The 21845-nt window shown below is 44.5% G+C and overlaps 1 protein-coding gene across 1 annotated transcript in view; it reads right to left on the bottom strand.

Annotated features, from left to right (window-relative positions):
- PAH (phenylalanine hydroxylase) overlaps window positions 1-21845 on the bottom strand; it is a 37421-nt gene that overhangs the window by 12663 nt on the left and 2913 nt on the right. The window contains exons 2-4 of the mRNA XM_074901254.1: window positions 20461-20568; window positions 9898-10081; window positions 1115-1203 (exon numbers count right to left, since the gene is read on the bottom strand). Of these exons, the coding sequence (XP_074757355.1) occupies window positions 1115-1203; window positions 9898-10081; window positions 20461-20568 (381 nt within the window). The remainder of the gene's footprint in view (window positions 1-1114; window positions 1204-9897; window positions 10082-20460; window positions 20569-21845) is intronic.

The following is a 21845-nucleotide window of genomic DNA, read 5'->3' as shown; positions in this document are numbered from 1 at the left end:
CCACTTAACTACTAAAATCACAGGGTCCTTTAATTCCCTTTACTATCACACCTATTTACCCCAGAAGCTGGGTTTCCTTTTTAAGGCATAAGCTGTTCACTAACTAATTCTAGGAACTGGAGCAGAGATGCTTCATTCCTTTTAATATCTTTCTTTTTGGTTTCTTTTTTCAAATACAATCTTGGTCTATTCCCGCATGACACACAAGGGGGCCATTGACTCACTGTACCTCCTTTCATTCTGCTTTTCACATGACCACACTGAACATCATGAATCATTGTACATGATACATAACACATCTCGAATTAAGCAATAGGTAGTGAATGACTAATCACCCCATCTCAATTAAACTAATAGCAGCAATTTTTGTTGCGCTGCATGTAATTTATTTATAATCACCCTATCTCAATTAAACTAATAGCAGCAATTTCTGTTTCACTGCATGAAACTCAGTGTGTTTTGACAAATGAAAATAAGTTGTTGTTTGCTTGGAGAGGGAATAGAGGCAGAAAATATTCGTGTATCTGGAAGAGCTGAAAAACTGCTGAACAAATTTTTTTTTTGTCAGCTGTGCCAATGAACAAAACTTTCTGACCCTACCATTTAAATCACAAACTTTTTGGAACAAGGACCTTTCCTCTTGTTGTGTCTCACCATAAAAGAATTACGTCAGATTTAACAACCACATAACAAGGCACTAAGCTCAGTCGTGTGTATGTAATCAAGGATGAAAAAAGCAGTCTTCCTATCTCTGGGCTATGATGTGTTGCTTCTGGAGTTTTTGTTGCTAGTGATTCACTAAATGAGTCTGAAGTCACCACATCAGAGCCACCTGAGAAACTAGAGGTGCTCTTTTGGTGACCTTGTTCTCTGATGACCACTATGACTTTTAAGGTCTCCTAGTATTTTCTCAAATTAAAGGAACCTTTGGTTGATTTTCTTCATAACCAGGGATTGGGGTGATTCTAACTGTAGAAATATGGTACCCTTCTTGTCCTATACCATGTGAGACTTAGTCTACTAGTTCTGTCTTAAAGCAGAGCAAATCTAAACGAGAGAAACCTCTGTCCCAATAACTAGAAACATGTTAAAAAAATGAAGGTCTGTTTCTTACAGGATGATCAGCATCCAGTTCTGCTCCATAGCTGAGGATCTGATTGGCAAACCTGTCCAGCTCCTGGATACTTCTTGGGAACCATGGCACTGCAAAACAGAAAAGAAATAGAGACTGGTATGTTTCTTCATTACTTGGTTTGGGGCCTTCTTATTGTCTTTCGATTTTTTCATCATAAATATAAAGAAACACATGTAAGGGGTTAAATTTTTCTGATAGCAGTGGTCTTTCCCTGTAGTCAGAGGCAAGAGCAAACCCTGCAAATTGTCCTGAATTTGTGGCTGGTTTGCACTATTGTAAGAATACAGAACATCAGGAACGTCTAGCCCTTGGCACAGAGCTGGCTTGTAATGTTTATGATTTTCTGTTTATTATTCTGGTCTCCTGGCTTACCAAAATGTAGGAATCTTTCCAGATTATCCTTCCTTTCACAGTAGTTAGAATCAGACCTTTCAAAGGAACAGTGAGAAACCTCACAATAAGGATACAGGATTATTTCCCCCTATGAATATCTCTTTCTAAGACCTAGGATGCTGAAATAAAATTATAAATGGCACACTGATACCTCAGACTAGCATTGTATTACTGTAGTCATTATATAATCATGCATTAATTTAATTAGCTTTCTGTGCCTGGTTCTCTATCACCTTGTAACTCACATAGTATACACACTGCCTATGGTGCAGGCAGGATGTGAAATGCGATCACACTGACTACACAGCAAGTAATGCCCATGTGTCTCTCCCTTTACAGAAGGACATAAGGCAGAGGGCAAGGAAGAATCACAGGGTTTTCCAGATATGGTCTGTTCAGACAGAGGAAAGCAGAAGGCAAGTGTCTTCATGGCAAGTGCACTAAAAGGAGAAGCCCTTTGCAGCTCGTGAGGTACATGGAGCCATCATCCCAGGTAAAACCTCCTTCCTGGAGCCATGAGTGTATTCATCCAGCGGTCCAAGCAGTCCCCTGCCACATGTCCCCTCAACAGCAAGAGTCTTGGCACAGACATGCAGTGGCTGTACCAGGATGCGGTTCCCTCTTCCATCTCCTCCAAGAGGATCCAGTTGCATATCAAGCCAGAGACCCCCTTGTCAGCCACCACCAGGACTAGCCACCGCAGCCCTCTGCAGTATTGAGACAGGGAAATAATGCAGGGAGCACAGAGACCACGGGCCCTTTCCCCATCATCACTTCAGGAAGTGCATCAGTAGGTGCCACCACTAGGTACCACTGGCAGCTGAGCACATCTTGGGAGCTGCCAGTGCTGCTGGGTTCAGCTTGCTGCCCCATTCTTACATTTTTGTCCCTTTGACCCTAGCTGCCTACCTCTTTTCATTGTCCCTTCCCTTACTTCCTGCTGGAGTCAGAGGCTGTAGCCATTCCTGAATTTAATAGCCTGTGATGACCTTCTCACAAATATAACTACTTGCTTTTTGAGCCCATCTACACATCGGACTCCAGGAAACTCTGCAGCTCTGAGCTCTATCATTTCTTTACATGTGATATGAAATATTACTCCCTTTTGTTTTAAACTCGATTATTTCATTTGATGTTAATTAGTTCCTGCATACAAACATCATTTGTTGTTACTCACCTTCTCCTGGCCACCTAGGATTTTATAGTTCCCTGTCAGGTTCTCCATGTACCATCCATCTTCCTGAGACTTTGCCTCTGTATTTCAGGCACAGAAATCATAGGCTGTCTTTGAGCACTCTCATCACTTTTCTCTGCAGCACTTCCAGTTCTACCATACTTTTTTCTAAGGAAAGGGCACAAGACCTCCATCTAAGGACATACCCCGTGCTCAGGCCATTCAATCATGTCCCATATGCTCCCCACACTCAAGTCAGCAACATAGACTTGAAAGCCAGTATCACCCAAAATTTTGCTGGTCCAAGTAGTCTCTCCATCAATAAAATGTTTGAAGTTTGTTTAGTGACTTTCTTGCACAAATGGGTGTCACTTGCTCAGTCAGTTTTTGGAAAGCAGCTCGTTCCCCCGTGTGGCTCTGCTCAGATGGGAGCACTGCCACTCAGCCTACATCCCCGCCCGATTTTGGGGTTTGTGCCAAGTGAACCTGATCCCCATCCGGCAGCTGCTGCAGGAGCTCCCTGCCGTGTCTTGCTGATGAGGCTCATCCCAGACCTGATGGACCACCTAGGGGATAAGAAGATCACTGTCTCCAGGACTATTCAGCCTTGCTGTCTGCTGAGCCTGACAACACGGAGGCACTTGTGGCGCTGGCTTTCTGCGAGGCACCTGCACGGAGGGGCCAGAGCAGTAACAGCAGATTTACGGGGCACGCTTTGGGCGGCCGCAGCTCAGCCCCCACGCAGGGTGCTCGCTCCCCCTGACTTACTGTCCCACCAACAGCCTGGCTCCATCCAACACTCCGCGCTGGGAGCCCTCACATTTCAGGCAGGCCAGGGAGAGCAGGCAGCTGGTGGCTGCCAGCCGAGGGCATCCTGGGCCTCCCGGGCTCCCCGGGCTGCAGAAAGCCGGCTGGGCAGAACCCCCGGCTGGGCAGAGCTCCCCTTCTCCCGCCCGGCACAAGTGCGTTTTCGTCCCCCGCTTTCCGAGAGGCACACCCTTCTGCTTTGCCCTGAAAACCAGACCTGAACAAGTCACTAGATGGCAGCAGCAGTCCCAGGAAGATCTTCCCAAAAGACTTGATGTGCTGCTGGGTATACCACTACCTTTCTAGTTTCTCCAGGAATACTCTCTCACCTTGCTGTTAGCAACCTTCCTGCACCTCCAACCCCTTGAGTTAAACTAGTCAGAGGGGTTGAATCGAAAAAGGTGTGTTTGAGTCCTAGAGAGAAGTCACTACTCACTCACACCAGGTGAAGGCTGAGCACATCCAGCCACCCTGCCCCTGTATTCTATATGAGCAACTAGGTGTGGGGTTTATTTTCTAGCTCTGCCACTGAGCTTTGTGTGATGGTGGGAGAATCACTTCACTGTTCTATGTTTCAGGCTCCCCACTATCAGACTGGGGTGAGGCTCACTGATAAATGTTTTGGGATTAGGCACTAGAACAAAAAAACAAAAAACAAAAACACCTGTCTGGCAGCCCCACAGCAAAGAATTTGCCAGTGTTAGAGTGAATAACCACTATTCTCAGAGACGCACCATGACCTGAAGTGTCCAAGCTGTGCAGACACTTTGGTGGGGGCTGAAGTCTGCAGTGGATTTCAGCAGTGACGCCTGTACAGTTTTGCTGCCCTGAATCAGAAGAGTCTAGGTGGACAGTGTTTGAATCCTTGCAACTTCAAGAAGGGATAAAATGAATATATAACAGTGACTTACTTTCATTAAGTACATTTTATTCTCAAGATCACCAGAGTACTTGCTGCAGAGCTCATGATAAACTTTGGGAAAAGACTGACTCCTGAGCTGATGTGGTGTCAGTCCTGGGCATGGGGATGGGTGGCTTGTTTTTCCCCTACACAGGAGGAGCACTTTATTCTCTAGGCATGCAGACCCTATTTTCAGCAGATCTCTGCCCTTCTCCCAGGTCCTCTTACACATCAGCAGTAGCTGAGAGAGAGCAGCTCTGAGCTTGCAGATCTGTATGAAAGGGGCAGCCTGTGAAAGGGAAATCCTGAGGATGCTTAGTTCTATTTGCTACAACATGGCTAATGTTGTCAGGTCCTAGAAAGTCCTGAGCCTTCTCAGTTCTTGTGGAAACAAGGATCGAAGGTCCTGAGCACAGCCCCACAGCAGGAACTGCACCAAGTTCATACAGCCCCTTCATCAGGGACCAAGGTGCAAAAGAGCTACTGGGTCTTCTGCCTAGCTGTGGTGTGCCAGGAGGCTGTCCCCAGCCCTCCCAGCAACTATTTAAAAGATCAAATCAAATTACCCCCTGGCTGATTCTATCCCATATTTTGTTTGCAACATCCTCCTCCAGCTACTCCGCCAGACTTGCTGTCTGTCTGCACCACCATTAATGAATTGCCAGGGCAAGCTGTTGCAACACTGGGCCTCTGTGAAGGTCTGAAGAGCAAACGTGGGCTGATCAGTAATAAATATTGATTTGTCTGTAAGTGAAACAGCAGCATTTATGGGATCATGCTGGACACCCAAGTGGTGACCAAATTACGATGGGGTCAAATGCTTAGCAGAATGCTAATAAGCCATTTATATGAGAGGCAGCAAAGCAGGGGCAGTGATGACTTCTGCAGAACTCCTCCATTCGGACCATTGTGAGGAGGGTCAAAGACAGGTCTATGCAATTTATAGCAGTTCAAGGCCCAGGTTTAGCCCTTTTTTAAGCAGTCCCGAATACTTTGGCCAGCCTCAGGGTTTAGCAAACAAGGGTCCTACAGAACCACAGCTCCCAGCCTGTCTCAGAAATGCCATAAATTGTCTGCATTTCCCTAATGTTGCAAAAGAATAATATTTAATTCTGTTTATTCATGGGCGGCAAGTGGACTGCAGATACCCAGCTTGTTTCCAAAAAGAGCCATGAAGAGATGCACTGTGTTTTCACAACAAATCTTCCCATCTTTACAAAGCATTTTGGGCCCAGTGACTGTTAACCCATCTCATCTGAAGCTCTAAAACTACCTTTGGATTTAGAGCATTTTGCTGGCCTGCTCTTAGCTAAAATTACACTGTTGAGCCAAATCTGGTATTTGTAACTGTTTGGGTTTGTCAAAGAGAAACCAAAATTACACTTTGCATTTCATTGAGGAAAGACCCTAAAAGCAGTTAAATTGACCAGACCAAAAAGCAAAAGCCATTAATTTATCCTGTGCCAAATAAAGCCCTTACACATGTTTAACACTGAACTACACAGAAGGGGCAGAATACAGAAATTTCCTCCGACTGTCAACAAAGCTGTGCCCTAAGAATGGCACTGTGTGTTTCCTACAGGAAAGTGAGCAAAATAGGATTGGTTCTTTTTTCTCAAGTCATGAGCATGAGCAAAATGAACCCTTAGCAAGGAAGGACTGAGAGTACCTTTAGACAGCAGGGAACGAATTAGTCACATGGGAGCCCAGACTGCCTCCAGGAGAAAACCTTCCTAGCCTCTACCTGCCCACTGAGAAGAGTGTGACAACAGCCCCATAAACCATGTCTCTTGAGTTTTTGCTCCCTGGAAACATATCGCTCTCATTCTGTGTTTTAGGAATAAAATTTCACATGAGAGCATCTGTGGATTATGACCAGATTTGCCAGAAGGATACACTTGAAAGGCAAGATGACCTAAAAGGCACCACAAGGCCTGTTATTTGTTAATGCCATCACTGATGAAGGACATCATCTTACCACACTTTCTACAGCTCAGGCTGTTCCCATCTCACTCTGCCCTTGTAGCTGCCTCAGCCCAGAATTTGCCACCCACAGTTCATCCCCTAAGCAGGGCTTGTTTGATCTTTCAAAATATGGCTCTTTGGGGATTTCAGTTTGACTGGACCCTTATTGCTCATAAGAGAAGTTGAAATTAAAAAAAAAAAAAAAAAAAAGAAAAGAAAAGAAAAGAAAAAAGACAAAAAGACAAAGGGCAAAAAGAAATATCAATCTTCCTCTCTTTCCTTGGAAATAAATTGCTCCCACTTCATACTATTTCTGAATTACTGAAGCCAGCAAACAAACACAAGTTATCCTCTCAGACAGAAGAGGATCAACTCCCTTTCTACAGCACTGACAGGATAATCTAGCTCAAAAAACCTTTGATCAACACAGTAACATGCAGTGAAATCCTAATCCTACCGCTGACCACAGGAGTTTTGACTTCTGTGAGGTCAGAATTTCACTCACAAGCCTTTTATGGCTGATATTTAGAGCTGTATCTCTAGCTGACTCTGGCCTATGCTTGTACACAACTTTAACTTCTTAATAATAATTAGAAAAACAGAAATAATGGGAAGCCCTTCTAAGCCTGTAGCTTTCTTCTGGAAATAAAAAAGCCCCCAAAAGAAAACCTCTTTGATTTGACATGATCATAAATCACCTAATCAACCTTTTGTGCCTTCATCTCATGAATGGAGAGAACTGACTCCAAAGAGTAGCTGCCTTCCTCTTTTTCATCTTCAAATGTAATGTCATGGATAGGACACAAAGGAAATGGTAAAAGGATTACCAGCACTGATCTCAAGAAGGTATTAATGTCCTTTCATGTTGTTCCTAGGAAGGAAGAGGAAGATCCAGACCTAAAGTATTTAAAGTCTGAAATCCTATTAAAATCACATCTGTTATCTGAAGAGGCATTTAAGTATGTCTCAGACTGGGTGCTGGACAGCCACCACTGTACTGAGCAGCCTAAACTCCAGCAAATCTCTGAGAATTAGGAACATGGACGACTCACAAAATCTTTCTGTATTTCTCTCTGAAGACAGAATTACAACTGACCTCCAACGAATTTCTTACAGGAACAGAGAGTTATTCCTCCTCCCATCAAAGTGGGTGGCAGAGCCTCCCTAGTCTCAATAGCAGGAGTGAGGGGCATCCACAAGCCAAAAAGTGGGGAGACGGATGGTGTTGCACTCACATGTACCTGTGTGAGGGAGAGCAGGGAGTGGGGGGGGATGGTCACCCCATGGGGACTTTTCCTCCCCTCCTCTCATCTCAGCCCAGAGGTGCAAGTGTCCCACAAGGATGGGGCTGCAGCAGCCAGCAGCCAGGGCCCACGAGACCAAAATTGGAATGTAAATTGAGGTGTTCAGAGGGACATACCAACCCCGACAAGTGCAGGAGAGCAATCCCTCCCTCTGCCCCATGAGGATGGCGCCACTCCATACCAGGCCTTGCACAGGACTGGGTTCTTGTTGCCTCTGCTGCACAAGGTTTGTGCCAGCATGATTTGTGAGGTTCCGGAGATATTCGTTGTGGGGAAAAGCACTGAGACAGCACTTCATTGTCACTTTTTGTTTTTTTATAGTGCCCTTTACCATCAGTTCCTACCTGAATAAGGAGAACCTGGAAGGCATCTGGACTTTGTGTGAAGGATCTATCTAATAAGCAACAAATGAACAAGCACTAGTTTAATAAATGGTTAATGAATTGCTTACCAGAGCAATAGCGTCCTTATAGCCCATAGTTATATCTAGGTTTTATCTAACCTACTGGAGACACTCCAGAGAAGACCACAAGAGCAATGAGCCCAGAAATCAGGTGCCCCAAGAAGGGAGGGCTGAGGTTGAGCAGGATACTGTCACCTGAGACCGAAATGGCTGGTCTGAGGCGGAAGAGTATCTTCTGTTCCCCATGTCCGAGGCAGGCAGGGGGAGAAGCCATCAGCTCTCAGTGCAGCAAGGAAGACTGGTCAGAGCAGGACAGCCCCGCAGGGCAGAGCTGGGCAGCCCAGGACATCACTGTTCAGGGCAGATGGTGGTTTAGCTGGTCCCGCCTTTTGCCAGGGGACAGACCACATAACCCCTTGCAGCACTTTCGTCCCTATCTTCTGATTTAAAAATTTATGTTTATTTTTAAGATGCTTTATCACAATCATCATGTACTCACCTGCCAGTGCTTGCCGTATGTGGACTGACTCTGAATGGACTCACTACACAAAATGGTGAAGTCTGACAGGGTTCACAGGGTCTGTGTATCACTTAGAAGTTAAAATACATCTTTTCATGTAAGTCATCTCTGGGATAAATGTTCAAAATAGGACAGTACCCCAGCTGGGATGCACAACGCACAGGCATTGTAAATGTCTCCAGGGCACGCTCTTGGTGACCTCCCTGGGGACTCCAGGGAGTCATCCTCCCTTAGGAAGGTGAAAGGCAGTGTTCAATAGGTGACGTTTTTCCACTAAATGGCACTATAGGGGCTTGACTCTGTTGGGAACTGAACAGACACGGATTTGTTATGGGGATAGGGTGTGAGGGAATAAGAGGCAGATCAAGGCCTGGATTTCTCAGGGTAATTGATCTACCATCTGCAAGCCAAGTCCATGCATGCAGCTGCAGATTTTGCTGGAACTGTTTGCCCTTTTAGATTGTGATTGAGTTCCCGTGGGTTTTTTGAATCAAGGCATACAGTAACTAGACAGATGTGGTGCACCCCACATGGAGATCCTTGTCGTCTCTCTTCTAAGTTCTTTGGTTCGGGCAGAGAACATAAGAAAAGGCTAAAAGTGTTCAAGCCCTGCAATGGCTTTCAGTGCTCAGTGATCCAAAGGCTATGGGATGGTAGGCAGAGATAGAGGGACATGTCCTTGGGCTTGATAAGCTAACCTATCTGCATTAAACACGGTGGTATAGGTCTCACTTGCACTCCTGTTGTTCCTTCACACTACAGATGTACATCAAGAACAAAATTTGCCACCCTGCATGACTTGCCAAAAGCTGTGTATATAAATGCTGTCCATTTATAGGGCATATAATATAGGGCAGAGGCTGGGAGCAGAAAATAGATGTACCTACAACTTCCTTCACCACTGCTTAGGTATTTACAAGCTAAGCTCTTAGTCTGTAACCCCAATCATCCTTTGATCCCTGTTAACTTCTGCAGGTAGTGTAACAAGCTACCACAACAAAGCATCTAAGAGACTGTGAGTGCTGCCAACCAACCAGACAGATGACAACATAACACCATAACACCAGTTCCCAAGAGACCTAGTCAGAAACATGGCAAAATGTGGAGCGTGGCAATTTACACTGAGAGAAAATCTCCAAATGAAAAAGCTTACAACACAGGCAAAATAGGCAGAGGGAGGGAGGGAAATGCACCCATACAGATCCAAGAGCACCTCCTTTGCTGCAGGAAAAAGTCATTTAAGTGTGTGACATAAATATGCTTTGTCAATGTTATCATAGTCAATGTATCCTTACCTGTGTCCTTCTTCTTTGTTCGTGAAAGTTCATGGACTGTTGCTCCATTATCATTTCTCAAGGACTTGATGATCTTGTCCAGTGCTGGGACATTCTTGCCTTCCAAGTTAATGAAAAATTCATACTCATCTTTGTTGAGACGGGAAGGTCGAGACTCAATGTGGGTCAGGTTTATATCCTTTTCCTGTGAGAAAGAGAGATTTTGATCCCACAGGGTTTGGGGGAAGAAATATGACATAAAGACTTGCTAAAATTCATGTGTCGGTCAGCCACCCACACTATCCAATCCAAATAACTCAAAAGTAGAGACTTGCCTCTGGTGGCCACTGGACTGAGGACTTTCACAACAGGAAGACAGACAGAAAGGAAGAATGAGAAGGATGCAAGATTAACCCTTGTGAAGAGCACCAACATAAAGATTGTGCACTACATAAACCTTTGAAAAAGATGGAAGCAGGATACATGTTGTGAACAGGTTTTGTATTGTAATTGGTGACTCCAGTACTGCAAGTACATAATGGAAGCTTGTCTGTGTAGACAAGAATATTTCCCCAGGATCAACATGGGAATTAAGCGTTCTACCTGTAGGGACCCCTGTCATGAGAAAGTGAATGCCGTATTTATGAGCATCTTGAAAGGAGGTTGGCAAAGCGAGCAGCTGGGCACCCTGTGCGATAAGCTTCTGCCAAGCCACTGCACAGTCACCTGCAAAGCCACCTGCACAGTTTCCAGGGCTGTGAGCAGATGTTGGTCAGACATCCAAAGAGAAATGTGGATCTGCACTAAAAAGGCAGCCCAGGTTTGTACAAATAAAAACGTGGTTGTTCTAAATCACAGAATCATAAAATCACAAAATCTCAGAGTTGTTGAGGTTGGACGAGGCCTCTGGAGATCATCTAGTTCAGCAGCCTGCTCAGGCAGGGTTTGCTAGTGTAGATTGCTCAGGACTGTGTCCAGTCGAGTTTTGAGTATCTCCACAGTTGGAGACTCCACAACCTCTCTGGGCAATTGATCCAGAGTCTGATCCCTCTCACAGGAAAGATTTTCTTTAGTACAGAAATTCAATTCCATCTCACCAGGTATCTTCACTGATCAGCAGCAGTGCCTCCTAGGTCTTAAGAAAGGGATCACTGACAACTGTAGGCTTGATGACTGTGGCCAGTGGGTACCTGACCTCAGACATGCCATCATGTCAATGTGTAACGTAACAAGTAGCCAAAAATCCTATTTTTCCAGTCACTTAAGCACAAATCCAAGAAAATCTACCTCAGTTTAGTTGATGTTTTCCTGAGCACTATAATTTGAATATGAAAATATTACTTTATTTTCTTTGAGAAAAACCTTTTAGATTTAAGTTGTTGCTGGTTTTACCACCTAACCTTTCTGTTAGGCTCACACTGGAGCCATGGCCACAGCACACTGAGGTCTTGGCTTCTGTCCCCTGGAAGGAATAGAAAAACCCCTGGAGGAAATTTGGGCCTGAAAATCAACTGCGGAAGACTCAGAGGAGCTGACACACAGTGTTCAGCAGCCCTGGAGAAGCTTTTGTTTTGTTGTTTTCGGTCTTAAGAAGACCCCATACTACATGGAGTGAAATGGTGGCCCCGCTGGTGTCAGTGTCAAAACCCCTGCTGCAGTGAGGTCAGGATTTCATCCATGAAGAAACATTGCAATGATCTACTTGTGATCTACAGAGAAGAAAGAGGGAAGGGTTTTTTCTGTACCTCCCTCTAGTTTGAGCTTCTCAAGGCCTTTAAGATTTTCTTTGCTCCTCACAGTGCTTGCACAGCACAGGGGGGCATCTGGCCATCAGCAGCAAAGCCCTCATTCACTCCATCACAAAAGGCAGTTTATTACTTGGTAGGAAACAGCATGCATGTCATTCCTCAGTTTCCTGAGTGTCGCACGCTACAGATGAACTTAAATTGTTTGGCTAGATACCAATACAATAAGTTGAAAAGGTCAAAAGCCCATTCACCAACTGCTGCTCTTTAGAGATGCTGTGTCCTCACGGGGCCGACTCGGGGAGAGAATGACCACTACTGTCCTGGGCCCCAGGGACAATTTGTTTTAGGCCTCCAGAGCCCCATTTCACAAACAGACCGCACATTGTACCCTCTGCCTGATGAGGCACTGGGATGTGGGTGTGCCTGGAGCTGTAAGTTCAGAGGATTCGGGGCTGGAAAGCTTTTGACAGAGATCAGGCACAGGGGGCTGCCAGCGCCCTTGCCACAGTCACTCCGTGGAGAGCACTGTGGCAATGTGGGGCTGGCATCCAGAGCCCGGGGCCATTTGGCCACTCTGCGTAGCCACTCACAAAGGTGGAGAGTGGGTGTAAAGTCTCCCCCTGTCAAAGGCTCGGCTCAGGCATGCTGAGGTGCTGCTTTACCTTCACCTTGTACTGATACGTCAGGGTGTTGTTTTCTGCCTCTGTGTAGATTCACAGAGCAATGGGATCCAGGGCCCTGACTGGGCTTTCTACATCTTGCAGAGGCTATGATAACATGGACCTCTCTTTGGTAGCCATTATCCCCTGCTTCCCTCCCACATCCCTGCCTCAGCATCCCTCCCCTGGAGATAGCAGAACTGCTTGAGAGATCACATGGGTACCTCAACTATATCCTATAATTTTTTTTGGCCAGGGGACTTCCACTGTACCAAATCTCCCACCTGGCTTAGAGAGCAGCTGCACAAACAGTGGTGCCCACAAAATGGAGGGAATGATGCAGGGGTTGGGAATGAAGAGACAAGCTGCAGGGTGGCCACAAGGCATGCTTAAGGCAGGAGCACCAATGCCCCTCAGATTATCGCCGCAACCTAAGGGTAGGAAAAAGGAAAAAAAAAAAAAAAAAGACGACAGGGAGGAAAGAGGTTCTTTCTTACACCTGAGACAGCAGAACAGCTTCCTGCAGAGTGTGAAGCTGGTTTGCTGTTTATTTGAGAGGTGCCTGCAGCTCAGCAATGTGCAGAGCCAACCCGTTGCCTCTGTGATGAGGCTTCAGGACCTCACAGCAGAGAAGCTGAAGGGAGAACCCTTCTGGTGGCTGTTTTCACAGCAAGAATTCAGCAGCATATGTCCAACTCCCTGAACTGGCGCTCCTGGAGAAACATGCTCGCACATGCTGTGCCTTGCTACTAAGCCCCTGATTTCAAAATATTTACAATGGGTCTGTTACTAGAGTTGCTTTACAAATCTCAATTTCATTCTAGTCCAACTACTCCATCTAGTGTTTAATCTTCATAGTTTCACATGGTTCAAAACATTTTGTATCCTCAGTATTGCTAAATGTTGCCATTGCATCAAGATTCTCACAGTAGCTGATGTTTTATTTAAAGTTCCAACTTCTGGAGACAAATGGTTACCTGAGAAAGGAGAATAGGGGCATTTTTTGGTTTAGTTGTTTATTTTGAGCAGTTTTTCAATCTGTGTTTTTTAGTAGAGCTTGAAATTTTGATAATATATGCCCTCAAAAGACAGCTATTAGGAATTCTGTACTTATTTTATGGGACTTCATGATTTCTGAGCTCTTTTTTGTTGATGGAACCTAATTCCTAACCTAACTGGTTTTGGAAGATCTGGGCCATCACATGTTTAAGACTGGATTCATACCTGAACTATTAACATTGGTGTCTTCATTTTAGAGCCCGTAGAAATTAGATGAATCCATGGCTAGAGATTAGACATGCCTTTGCTGAATTCACCTCATCATCCACTTGCAGCTGCAAAGCCCTTGCAGCAGGTTAGTGCTTCCCTACTTCTCCTCAAGTTTATGACCAGCACAGAGGTTGAGTCTCTCCTACATGGACACATCCTGTCATACAACAACCACATATCTGCTGGAGTTCTTCTGTGCTGGTAGAGGAGGGGTAGCCGTTCACTTTGCATTTCTTTCAAAGCATTGTACTAGGACATTTCTAACACACTTTTTAGCAAGTATTAAAAACTCAGAACAGATTTTGCCTTGATGACTGAGGGTAGCATTAGGTGCAACACCTAATAGAGACTGCAGGAGTACAGTATTGCCAGATCCCTTGAAATTAGCAGAAGTCACTCCAAATTTCTTTCTTCTTTTAATTAAAACCTCCACTCTTGGGGGTGAAAGATCTCAGCTTTCATTATCTGAATCTCCAAGCTAACTGTATCTCTAACACTGTCCATTAGAGAGAGGTCTCAAGATATGTTCTCAGAGCTCAAAAATCAAGTTAGAACTAAGTCCATTTTGTGTAAATCATCATTTTTGAATTACAGGGGTTAGTAATATAGATATCAATTTACAACAGAGGCAATGATGGATACAGGAGGAGATTGCCCATTTCCCTTCCTGCCTCACCCCACAGTGCTGGATCTCAGCCTTGGGTCCCTCTCAGAGGCCATGAAGCAGCTCCAGCCCCTTCCCCAAGTTATTACAGTTACGCCATCCTGACCAAACACCTCCCGTGCTCCAGCTGCCCCACACTGGTGAGATCAAACCAGCCTGGTGTTATACTATATCAGCAGTCCTGCAGAGGTCACTGTCAAGAGAATTTAGTCCCACCCTCAGAGTTTAATGGCCTGATCACTGGAAAAGAAAAATTGTGTTTTCATAGCTACATGGGGAAGAAGCTTCCAGTGGGGATGGATACTTTCTGGGAATGTTATGGGCTACTGCTTCCCATGGCATTCATATGTCCCGCTGTTTCCGCATTACTAAATGCTCCTGTATATTGCTGCTAAAACTGAGTACAGCTGTGAAATCCATCTGCAGCTTGTTTACATGACTGTTGTCATTAAGTTTGGCTTCATCAGGAGACCCCACATTGCTACCAGATGCAGAACTATTGACAGTGTTATGGTGCCGCTAATCACATTCACTGAGAACTTGGGTGAAATCTCCCAAAACAAGGATTTATTTGCACTTTCCTGATACAAAACAAACAAACAAACAAACAAACAAACAAAAGGTGACATGTTCTTTTAACCCTTGTCACAGGCTAGATCAGGGCTTCCTGAAGGGACACTTTTGGAAGCGCAAATAGAAACTCAGTGCCTAATTTTCACAGGAGATCAGGGGAATTACGAAGTTACAGCAATGCCTTCAGCCATGGTTTCCCAAAGTAAAGGCAAAGACAGACATCTGGTTCAGCTTTACTGTCCAAGGGTCTGCTTCTCAGCTGAAGACAGTACTTCCCTATCTTCTCCTTCACATCTGCTAGGGTCTTCCTCGCATGACAAACTCACAGAGGCAAAGGGACCCAGAGCTGACTGGTGCCAGCAAACAGCTCCAAAGGGGAGCCAGCCCTGGAGCAGCCCTGGTGTCCATCACATGGCGCTTCTGTTCCAACCCTAAAGTTTGGTATGAGGCATTCAGCACAATCTAGCCACAAAACACGTGGAGTGGGACAAACCAAAAAGTGTATGTGACACTGCACAAGCACCTTACAAGAGGGCACTCCTCTCTTTAAACTCATGTCAGTTTACTAGATCAAGGAGCCCTGCTCTCCTGTCCCTGGAAAGAGGAGAGCTCAGACTGAGGACACAGATTTGGAGCAGTGAGTTGAGGTGTAATAAAATGATTGTAGCTGTTCATATGCATGCTATGATGAAAAAACAAGTCTTTTGGTAGAGTCATGCCTGGCCTGTTCACCTATCCCTGCAGACATCTCCAACACACCCCCTGGCCAAAGTGACTGCTCTCTTCTCCTGATTTGGAAACAACCCAAAACACTACAAAGCCAGTATCTCTTGAGGGAGAAAGAGATAACAGTCACTTTGGACTTTCTGTTGAATAAAGTAACCTCCTAAACAGAAAAAGAGCACAGTCATTTTTGCTGGTTCTGAAAAGCACAGGTTCTCATTTACTCATTACTCCAGTCTTCCCACAGAGCAGTAACTTACTCCGGGAGCAGTAGTACTACTTGGTGCAAATCTATGAGTCTGCTTTTGAGCTAGAGCCCTACTCATTCTAAGTAACACCACTGGCAGCCAGACCTTGTACAGAAGTCCTGCTCTGTATTTGGGAAGGTCACATCAGTGAAAAGAACATAGAAGGCTCCTCTATGAGAACAAGTTGATCAAACATGTAATATATTCCAACTCAATGTTTGCTACATGCTACAGCTGACATGTGTCCTTCTACTTGTAAATCCATCAGGAAATGAACTTCTGAGGAGTTTAATATCGTCATAAATTCATGTGGAAAAATTTCAATTAAAACTGAGGGCAATCCTTTTTACGTATTGAAATGTTTAGTTCTGGTATTTTTTAATGTTGAATTTAACTCTGGAAATGCCAGTCTTTGAGGGGAGACAACTTCTTTTTTCTTTCTTTCAGAATGGACTTTGTTGCTGTTTAAAAAAGAGATCTCAATTTCAACAGGTTTTCATCACTACAGGGAAAAATAAACATTCCATCAAGGGTAACACTTGAGTTAACTCAAAATGCTCTGCTTTACTTTTTCAGTTTTGATAAGAAACATTTCTGTCTTTTTCTGACCTGGACTTATACTTTGTAACTCCTTGATGTGTCCAGTGAATCAAAAAAGAAATATAATTCCACAATGACTATTCTGTCTTCCTGAATTTAAGCATGATATTTTACTTATGTGTAATGTTTTGTTTCAAACAAGTATTTATTTGAGTATTGGATTCCTAGCTACCATCTTCTATAACAGCATGAACCAGATAAACAGCATATGGCTACACCAAGCAGTGCCCTGCTGTACTGCAGGTCCTAGTAAAATTAAGGTGATAAACTGGGTTTATGCTACCCAACCGTCCTATACTAGTGACATCTGTCACTACAGCCATCCTCAAGTTTGCAATAAGGGCAGAGGTGTTGCCCAAGCAGAACTAAAAGGAAGTTGCATGAACACCAGAACAGATAAAGATTAAAGCTTTTCAGCTTAAAAAGCCATATAGTATTTCTTCAAATATGTGCCTGCTCTTCTGAGGGTACAGCCCTTCTTCCATAGACTGCTTGCTCTTTTTGGACATGGTGCATTGACCCAACAACTGAAACTCATTAGAGAGAGTATGAATCAAGAGTAAACATAAGAAAAAAGTGGATATAATCAAGTATATTTTGGACATAAAGCCTGGAGACATAAGGAGCTGAGTACATAGAGGATATTCCTCAAAAGAAAAGTCTTTGAGCTACATAGGAAAAACAACAGTTGTCACTCAATGTAGCCACATACTTATCTGAAACTGGGACCTGAACAGAAAGCAAGAGTTTGGGTCTTCGAGCAAAAATACAAATGTGAGATCATGCAGCACTCTGTCAACTGCATGATCAACCCTGAGGATGTTTGAGTAGGACAAACATTAATGTTTCCCCAAAACACATTGAAAGTCTCTTAAACTTGATGTCTCAGTTACAGGATGAAATTCTGTGCTGTGAGCACTCTCTCTGGCACAAGCCACTGGCCTTGTCCCTTCCCCTACCTGGATATAAGGCTCCCCTACCTTCAGTCCATCCTGGCCCACAATGAGGGCTCACCCAGTTCACCTGGGCTGTGTTTGGACACTGCTTCCTTCCCTGGGAGATTTTCCTTCCTGGTGAGTACAGATTACATCTGTACTGGGGAGCAGCCACGGTGCTTGATGAGCCAGAAGTCCTGGACCTCCCGTTATCCAGGTGCAGGGCCAGGCTGGAGCACAGCACAGCTCTCTTTGGGCTCTTGCTCCCCGTGGAGTCAAGCTGTGGTGGAGGCTAATGCCTGGGCAAGTTTCACCCCAGCACAGAAGTAGGACATGGGCAGGATGTGAACCTGGGAGTGAGGACATGCTCTTGCATCCCGGGCAGGGACACAAGAGTGACTGAAGAGCCCTCACAGAGTAACAGAAATTTTTCCTCCAGCTCTTAAACCTAGGAGAGGATAGACCTCCACAGGTCCACACAGACACCTCCTTTACAGAAAGACAGCCTGGCTGCTGATGGCACCATGAGATCTCTCCTTTCTTTAGGTATCCCCCTCAATTCCCCGTGTCTTCATCTGGATCTTGCTTCTAGGCTTTCTCCTCTATCTTGAGAGAGGATTTATTTTTAAGATATTCATATTTACAGCTCATGTAACCCTCCTCCTCCTCCCTTCACTTCCCAGAGTAGTTTTCTAGATTGGCTAGAGAAGAGGCAAAATCCTCAAAGCCAGTGCTGGAGGCACTGTCTCTTGATCACTCCCAAGAGCAAGCTGGGAGCAGGAGAGGGTTGAGCTGTGCTCTCTGCTTGCATTCCCACGGCGAGTGCCCAGAGAGACCCCTGGTCAGCCCCCAGCCTCAGCAAGGATGAGAGAGGCTCCAAACATGCTACGCATGGCCATCAGCACCAGAGGCCACACAAGGTCTGGCCCTCTGTGGGCGTCGATGCTGCAGTGCTGCGTCCACGCCAGGGAACAGTGTGATCGTATTTTGTGGCTTTTGTGTTTTTATTTTTCCTACTTCATGTGGTTGCATGAGGCAATGACAGCCAGAGCAGCCATTTCCACATTTCCTCCCTGCGCCACCCGTCTGAGACAAACCCACTGCATCTCCCTGGGCTGGCGCCCAGCCGATGACAGAAACCCTGGGGACAAGGCAAGAGGTCTCCCTGCCCAGAGGAGCCCACCAACAGAGAGTCTGAACTAACTCTTGTAGCTAACTTGCATCTCACAGTTGATTTTATTAAGCAGGGAAGGGGTACAAGAGGAAAAAGTCCTCTTGAGGTCTTCCTCCTGTCCCCACCCTTCACCTGCATAAGTCCTCTTGAGGTCTTCCTCCTGTCACCACCTTCCCCTTCTCTGCTGTGGATGCCACTGGGCACAGTCTGTATCTCTGAGGCACCATGGTCATGGCCCAAGTAGGAAAGGGTGAAGGTTATCTCAGCCATCCATGCACACTGCTGCACAGAGGTGAGGTCCTTCACACTGAGTTAGAATAGCCCAACGGCTGCTCTGGTTTAGACACCCCAGCACTCATAAATTCACCAGTGACAGCCCTGGGAAGCTACAGCTGCAGGTCAGGCTTGTGCCATTAAATCCCTTTCCTCCAGCCATCCATCTGTTTCCCTACTACATTGCCAACAGCATGCAAAACTGAGGTAAGAGAACCTATGCCACGTCTCTTGACAAGCCTTGGTGGACACTGAAGGTTTGCACAGAAAGAGTTGGCTTTGTTGGGCTGGGAAACCACCCAGCCATCAGAGCAGACATCTTTGGCTGAGACCCAACCCCGCAGTTACCATCAGGGCCACTGGGGAATACCATGACTCAGCCAGTCTGGTTTAGGTACCTGCTTTGGGGCAAGAAGAATCACATACAATAGTGGCTATTTCTCTCTTTCCTATACTAGTTCCCCTGCAGATTTTCCTTTAGACATGACGATGATTTGGTTAGTAGTCAGCAGCACATTTAACCAGAGAATATCAACAGTCTCCTTAATTCACTTACAGACATGCACGCCACTGACATATGGACATTTTGCAGAACTGCGTTACAGTGGTCAGTTCACAGATTTAGATGAGCTCTGCTGACTGACATTGGTATGAATTTCACTTCATCTTAATGAATCAAATATGTCCTATAACTCATAACGATTTTTCATTTGTACTAATACCACACAAACCTTTCATTTCCTAGTCAATTATGTTTATGAATGGAAAGTATGCAGGCCACAACTTTTTACAGTGTTCTATAGAAAGAACTGCTTTCAGGCACAACTGTTACATGATGATGTTCTAAAAAAACCCCAAGTCACTAAACCAATAGAACAGGGTATTTGCGTGAGAGTGCAGAGTACACAGCTCTGTGTGTTGCAACACAACCACTCTGAATTACAAGGATTTTGTGCTTTTTAAACAGCTTCCATGACATCTGGGAAATATTTCTGCAAGAATAAATAGGCACACAATGTCCTGAAAGGTAAATGGCTTCTTGTTTCCTCAAAAATGTTCCAAATCAGCCAGTACAAGTTGCTGAGTCCCTTTGGCATACACAAAGCGCTGTCATTTGGTTGCTGTTTTGTAGGTACTCTCTACCACCTCAGTAGAAGTACCACTGGTAGGAGGTGAGGGCTTATTTATATTAGATTTACTGTGGTGGACAAGAGCTAAGAGGATGGTAGCTGTCGCCAGCAGAAATACTTCATGCAACCTGTGTACTGTGAGTCACAGGGCTCACATGCATATTTGCCTTTCTATACATATACATATAGGTATATGTATACGTATACGTGTACGTGTACGTGTTCCTGTACATATACATACTCGGATGTCAATCTCAGGTTATGTCCCAGTTCACTTCTGCCTCTTACTCAAGCAGTTACAGTGGAATATTTTCTTCTTAAATGGAGAATATGCATTTTTTTCCACCCTCATATCTGTTAAAAGTAGAGGTTTTCATTTAAAAGTTTGAAATCAAATTTTAACTTTAAAAGGCTACTTTTGCTCCAAGACTTTAAGGGATTTTAACCCCTGAAAGTAAATGCATGCTGCTTTCCCCCATTATGGCAATGAAATGGAATCATAAACATGACCACAAATACCCTGAACAAATGTTGTCGCAATGCAAAAATTTAAAGATCTGGTCAGGTCTCCTGAAGGAAAATATTTACCTCAAATGTGCGGAGAACTTTAGCCAATGCCCCAACTTCTTCTTTCAGAGAGAAAATCAAAGAAACCACACCATTTTTATTTGAGGACTCCTCAATGTACATCGATTCCTGAAAGAAAAGAAAACAAACAAACAAAAATATTTACATTCACCCTAGGAGTCAGTTTTGCTTTGCTCCATTTTGCATGACATCAGCAATGTAAAGAGGGTATAAAGTTGCCTCAAGCGGGAATCAAGGCAACTGTTGCTGCCAGAAGTAGAGCAGCTCTGAGGCTGCTCTGATTTTTGATGGCAGAGACAAATCCCTTCTCTCAAACTAAGGCCCATGTGGGAGTGAGGTAGTCAAAAAGGATATGAAAATAGTCTACTACCATCTCCGCCTTGCTTCACCTCTCAAGTATATCAAGCTCAGGGATGACTGGAAACATTACTGCACTTCAGTTCCAGCTACAGCCCAAAGCCCTTCCCTCAGGCATTCTTTTCATTAACATGCAGGGTTAAGCAGAGCAATGTAGATGAGCTCTGTGCAGAGATGTAGTCCGTGATCTATGTTTCACTTCAGTTCTGCTTGTACCTTCCAAGTAGCCCCAGGAGAGGTGGTATTCACAAGAGGGATATGGAAGGTAGTTTAAAAAAAAAATAACAACAACAAAAAAATAAAGGGGAAAATGTTCAAGCAAGCACTTAGCTCTTCCCTAAATCCCACAGTGAGTAAAGACCCAGTTAGGGCAAGATATGTTTTCATTTATGTTTGTTCCATTTCTCTTATTGATTTTCTCCTCTGCAAATTCCAAAAGGCAATTTCCAGTATTCCCAAGCAAGAAGAAAGTTTCTTTTAATTATTTTCATGGTTCTCATTACCAGAATGTCTTAGTGCATCTCAATACATGGAAAGAGCGATTTCACCACTTCAGAAACAGGAAACTGAGTCCAGATTTTCAAAATTATCTGGATACCTGACATGGCAGGTAAGTGCTTGATGAGATTTCCAGAATCGCTTAATTTTTCTGATGTCAGAGTAAATTTGATGCACAACCATTACAAACTTTTGGAAGTCACATTAATGCCTTATTTGTTGGGTTTTTTTTTAACATCTACTGGTCGTGGACAAATTGCCCCTGGTTGGTATTTGAAAGATCACACCAGACATCTGCAACACAGATGGGCACAGATGTAACAAGTCCTGAGCCAAAACTTGACTCGAGGTATCCATTCAATTTTTCTTTATGAAAATCTCTATTTTCAGTCAGAGCCTGTCCTCGTTACAGCTATTGTTTAATTTAACATATAAATCAGAGTATAAAGAGTCTCAGTTCCCAAATATTGTACTTAGAAAAGACAGTCTTTGTAGCAGACAAATTAATAATCATATCCAGTTGCCCTGAA

The sequence above is a fragment of the Athene noctua genome, chromosome 3 (assembly GCF_965140245.1).
Source record: "Athene noctua chromosome 3, bAthNoc1.hap1.1, whole genome shotgun sequence".
In the NCBI taxonomy this organism is placed as follows: Eukaryota; Metazoa; Chordata; class Aves; order Strigiformes; family Strigidae; genus Athene; species Athene noctua.
This window is presented reverse-complemented; position numbering and strand designations above follow the sequence as displayed.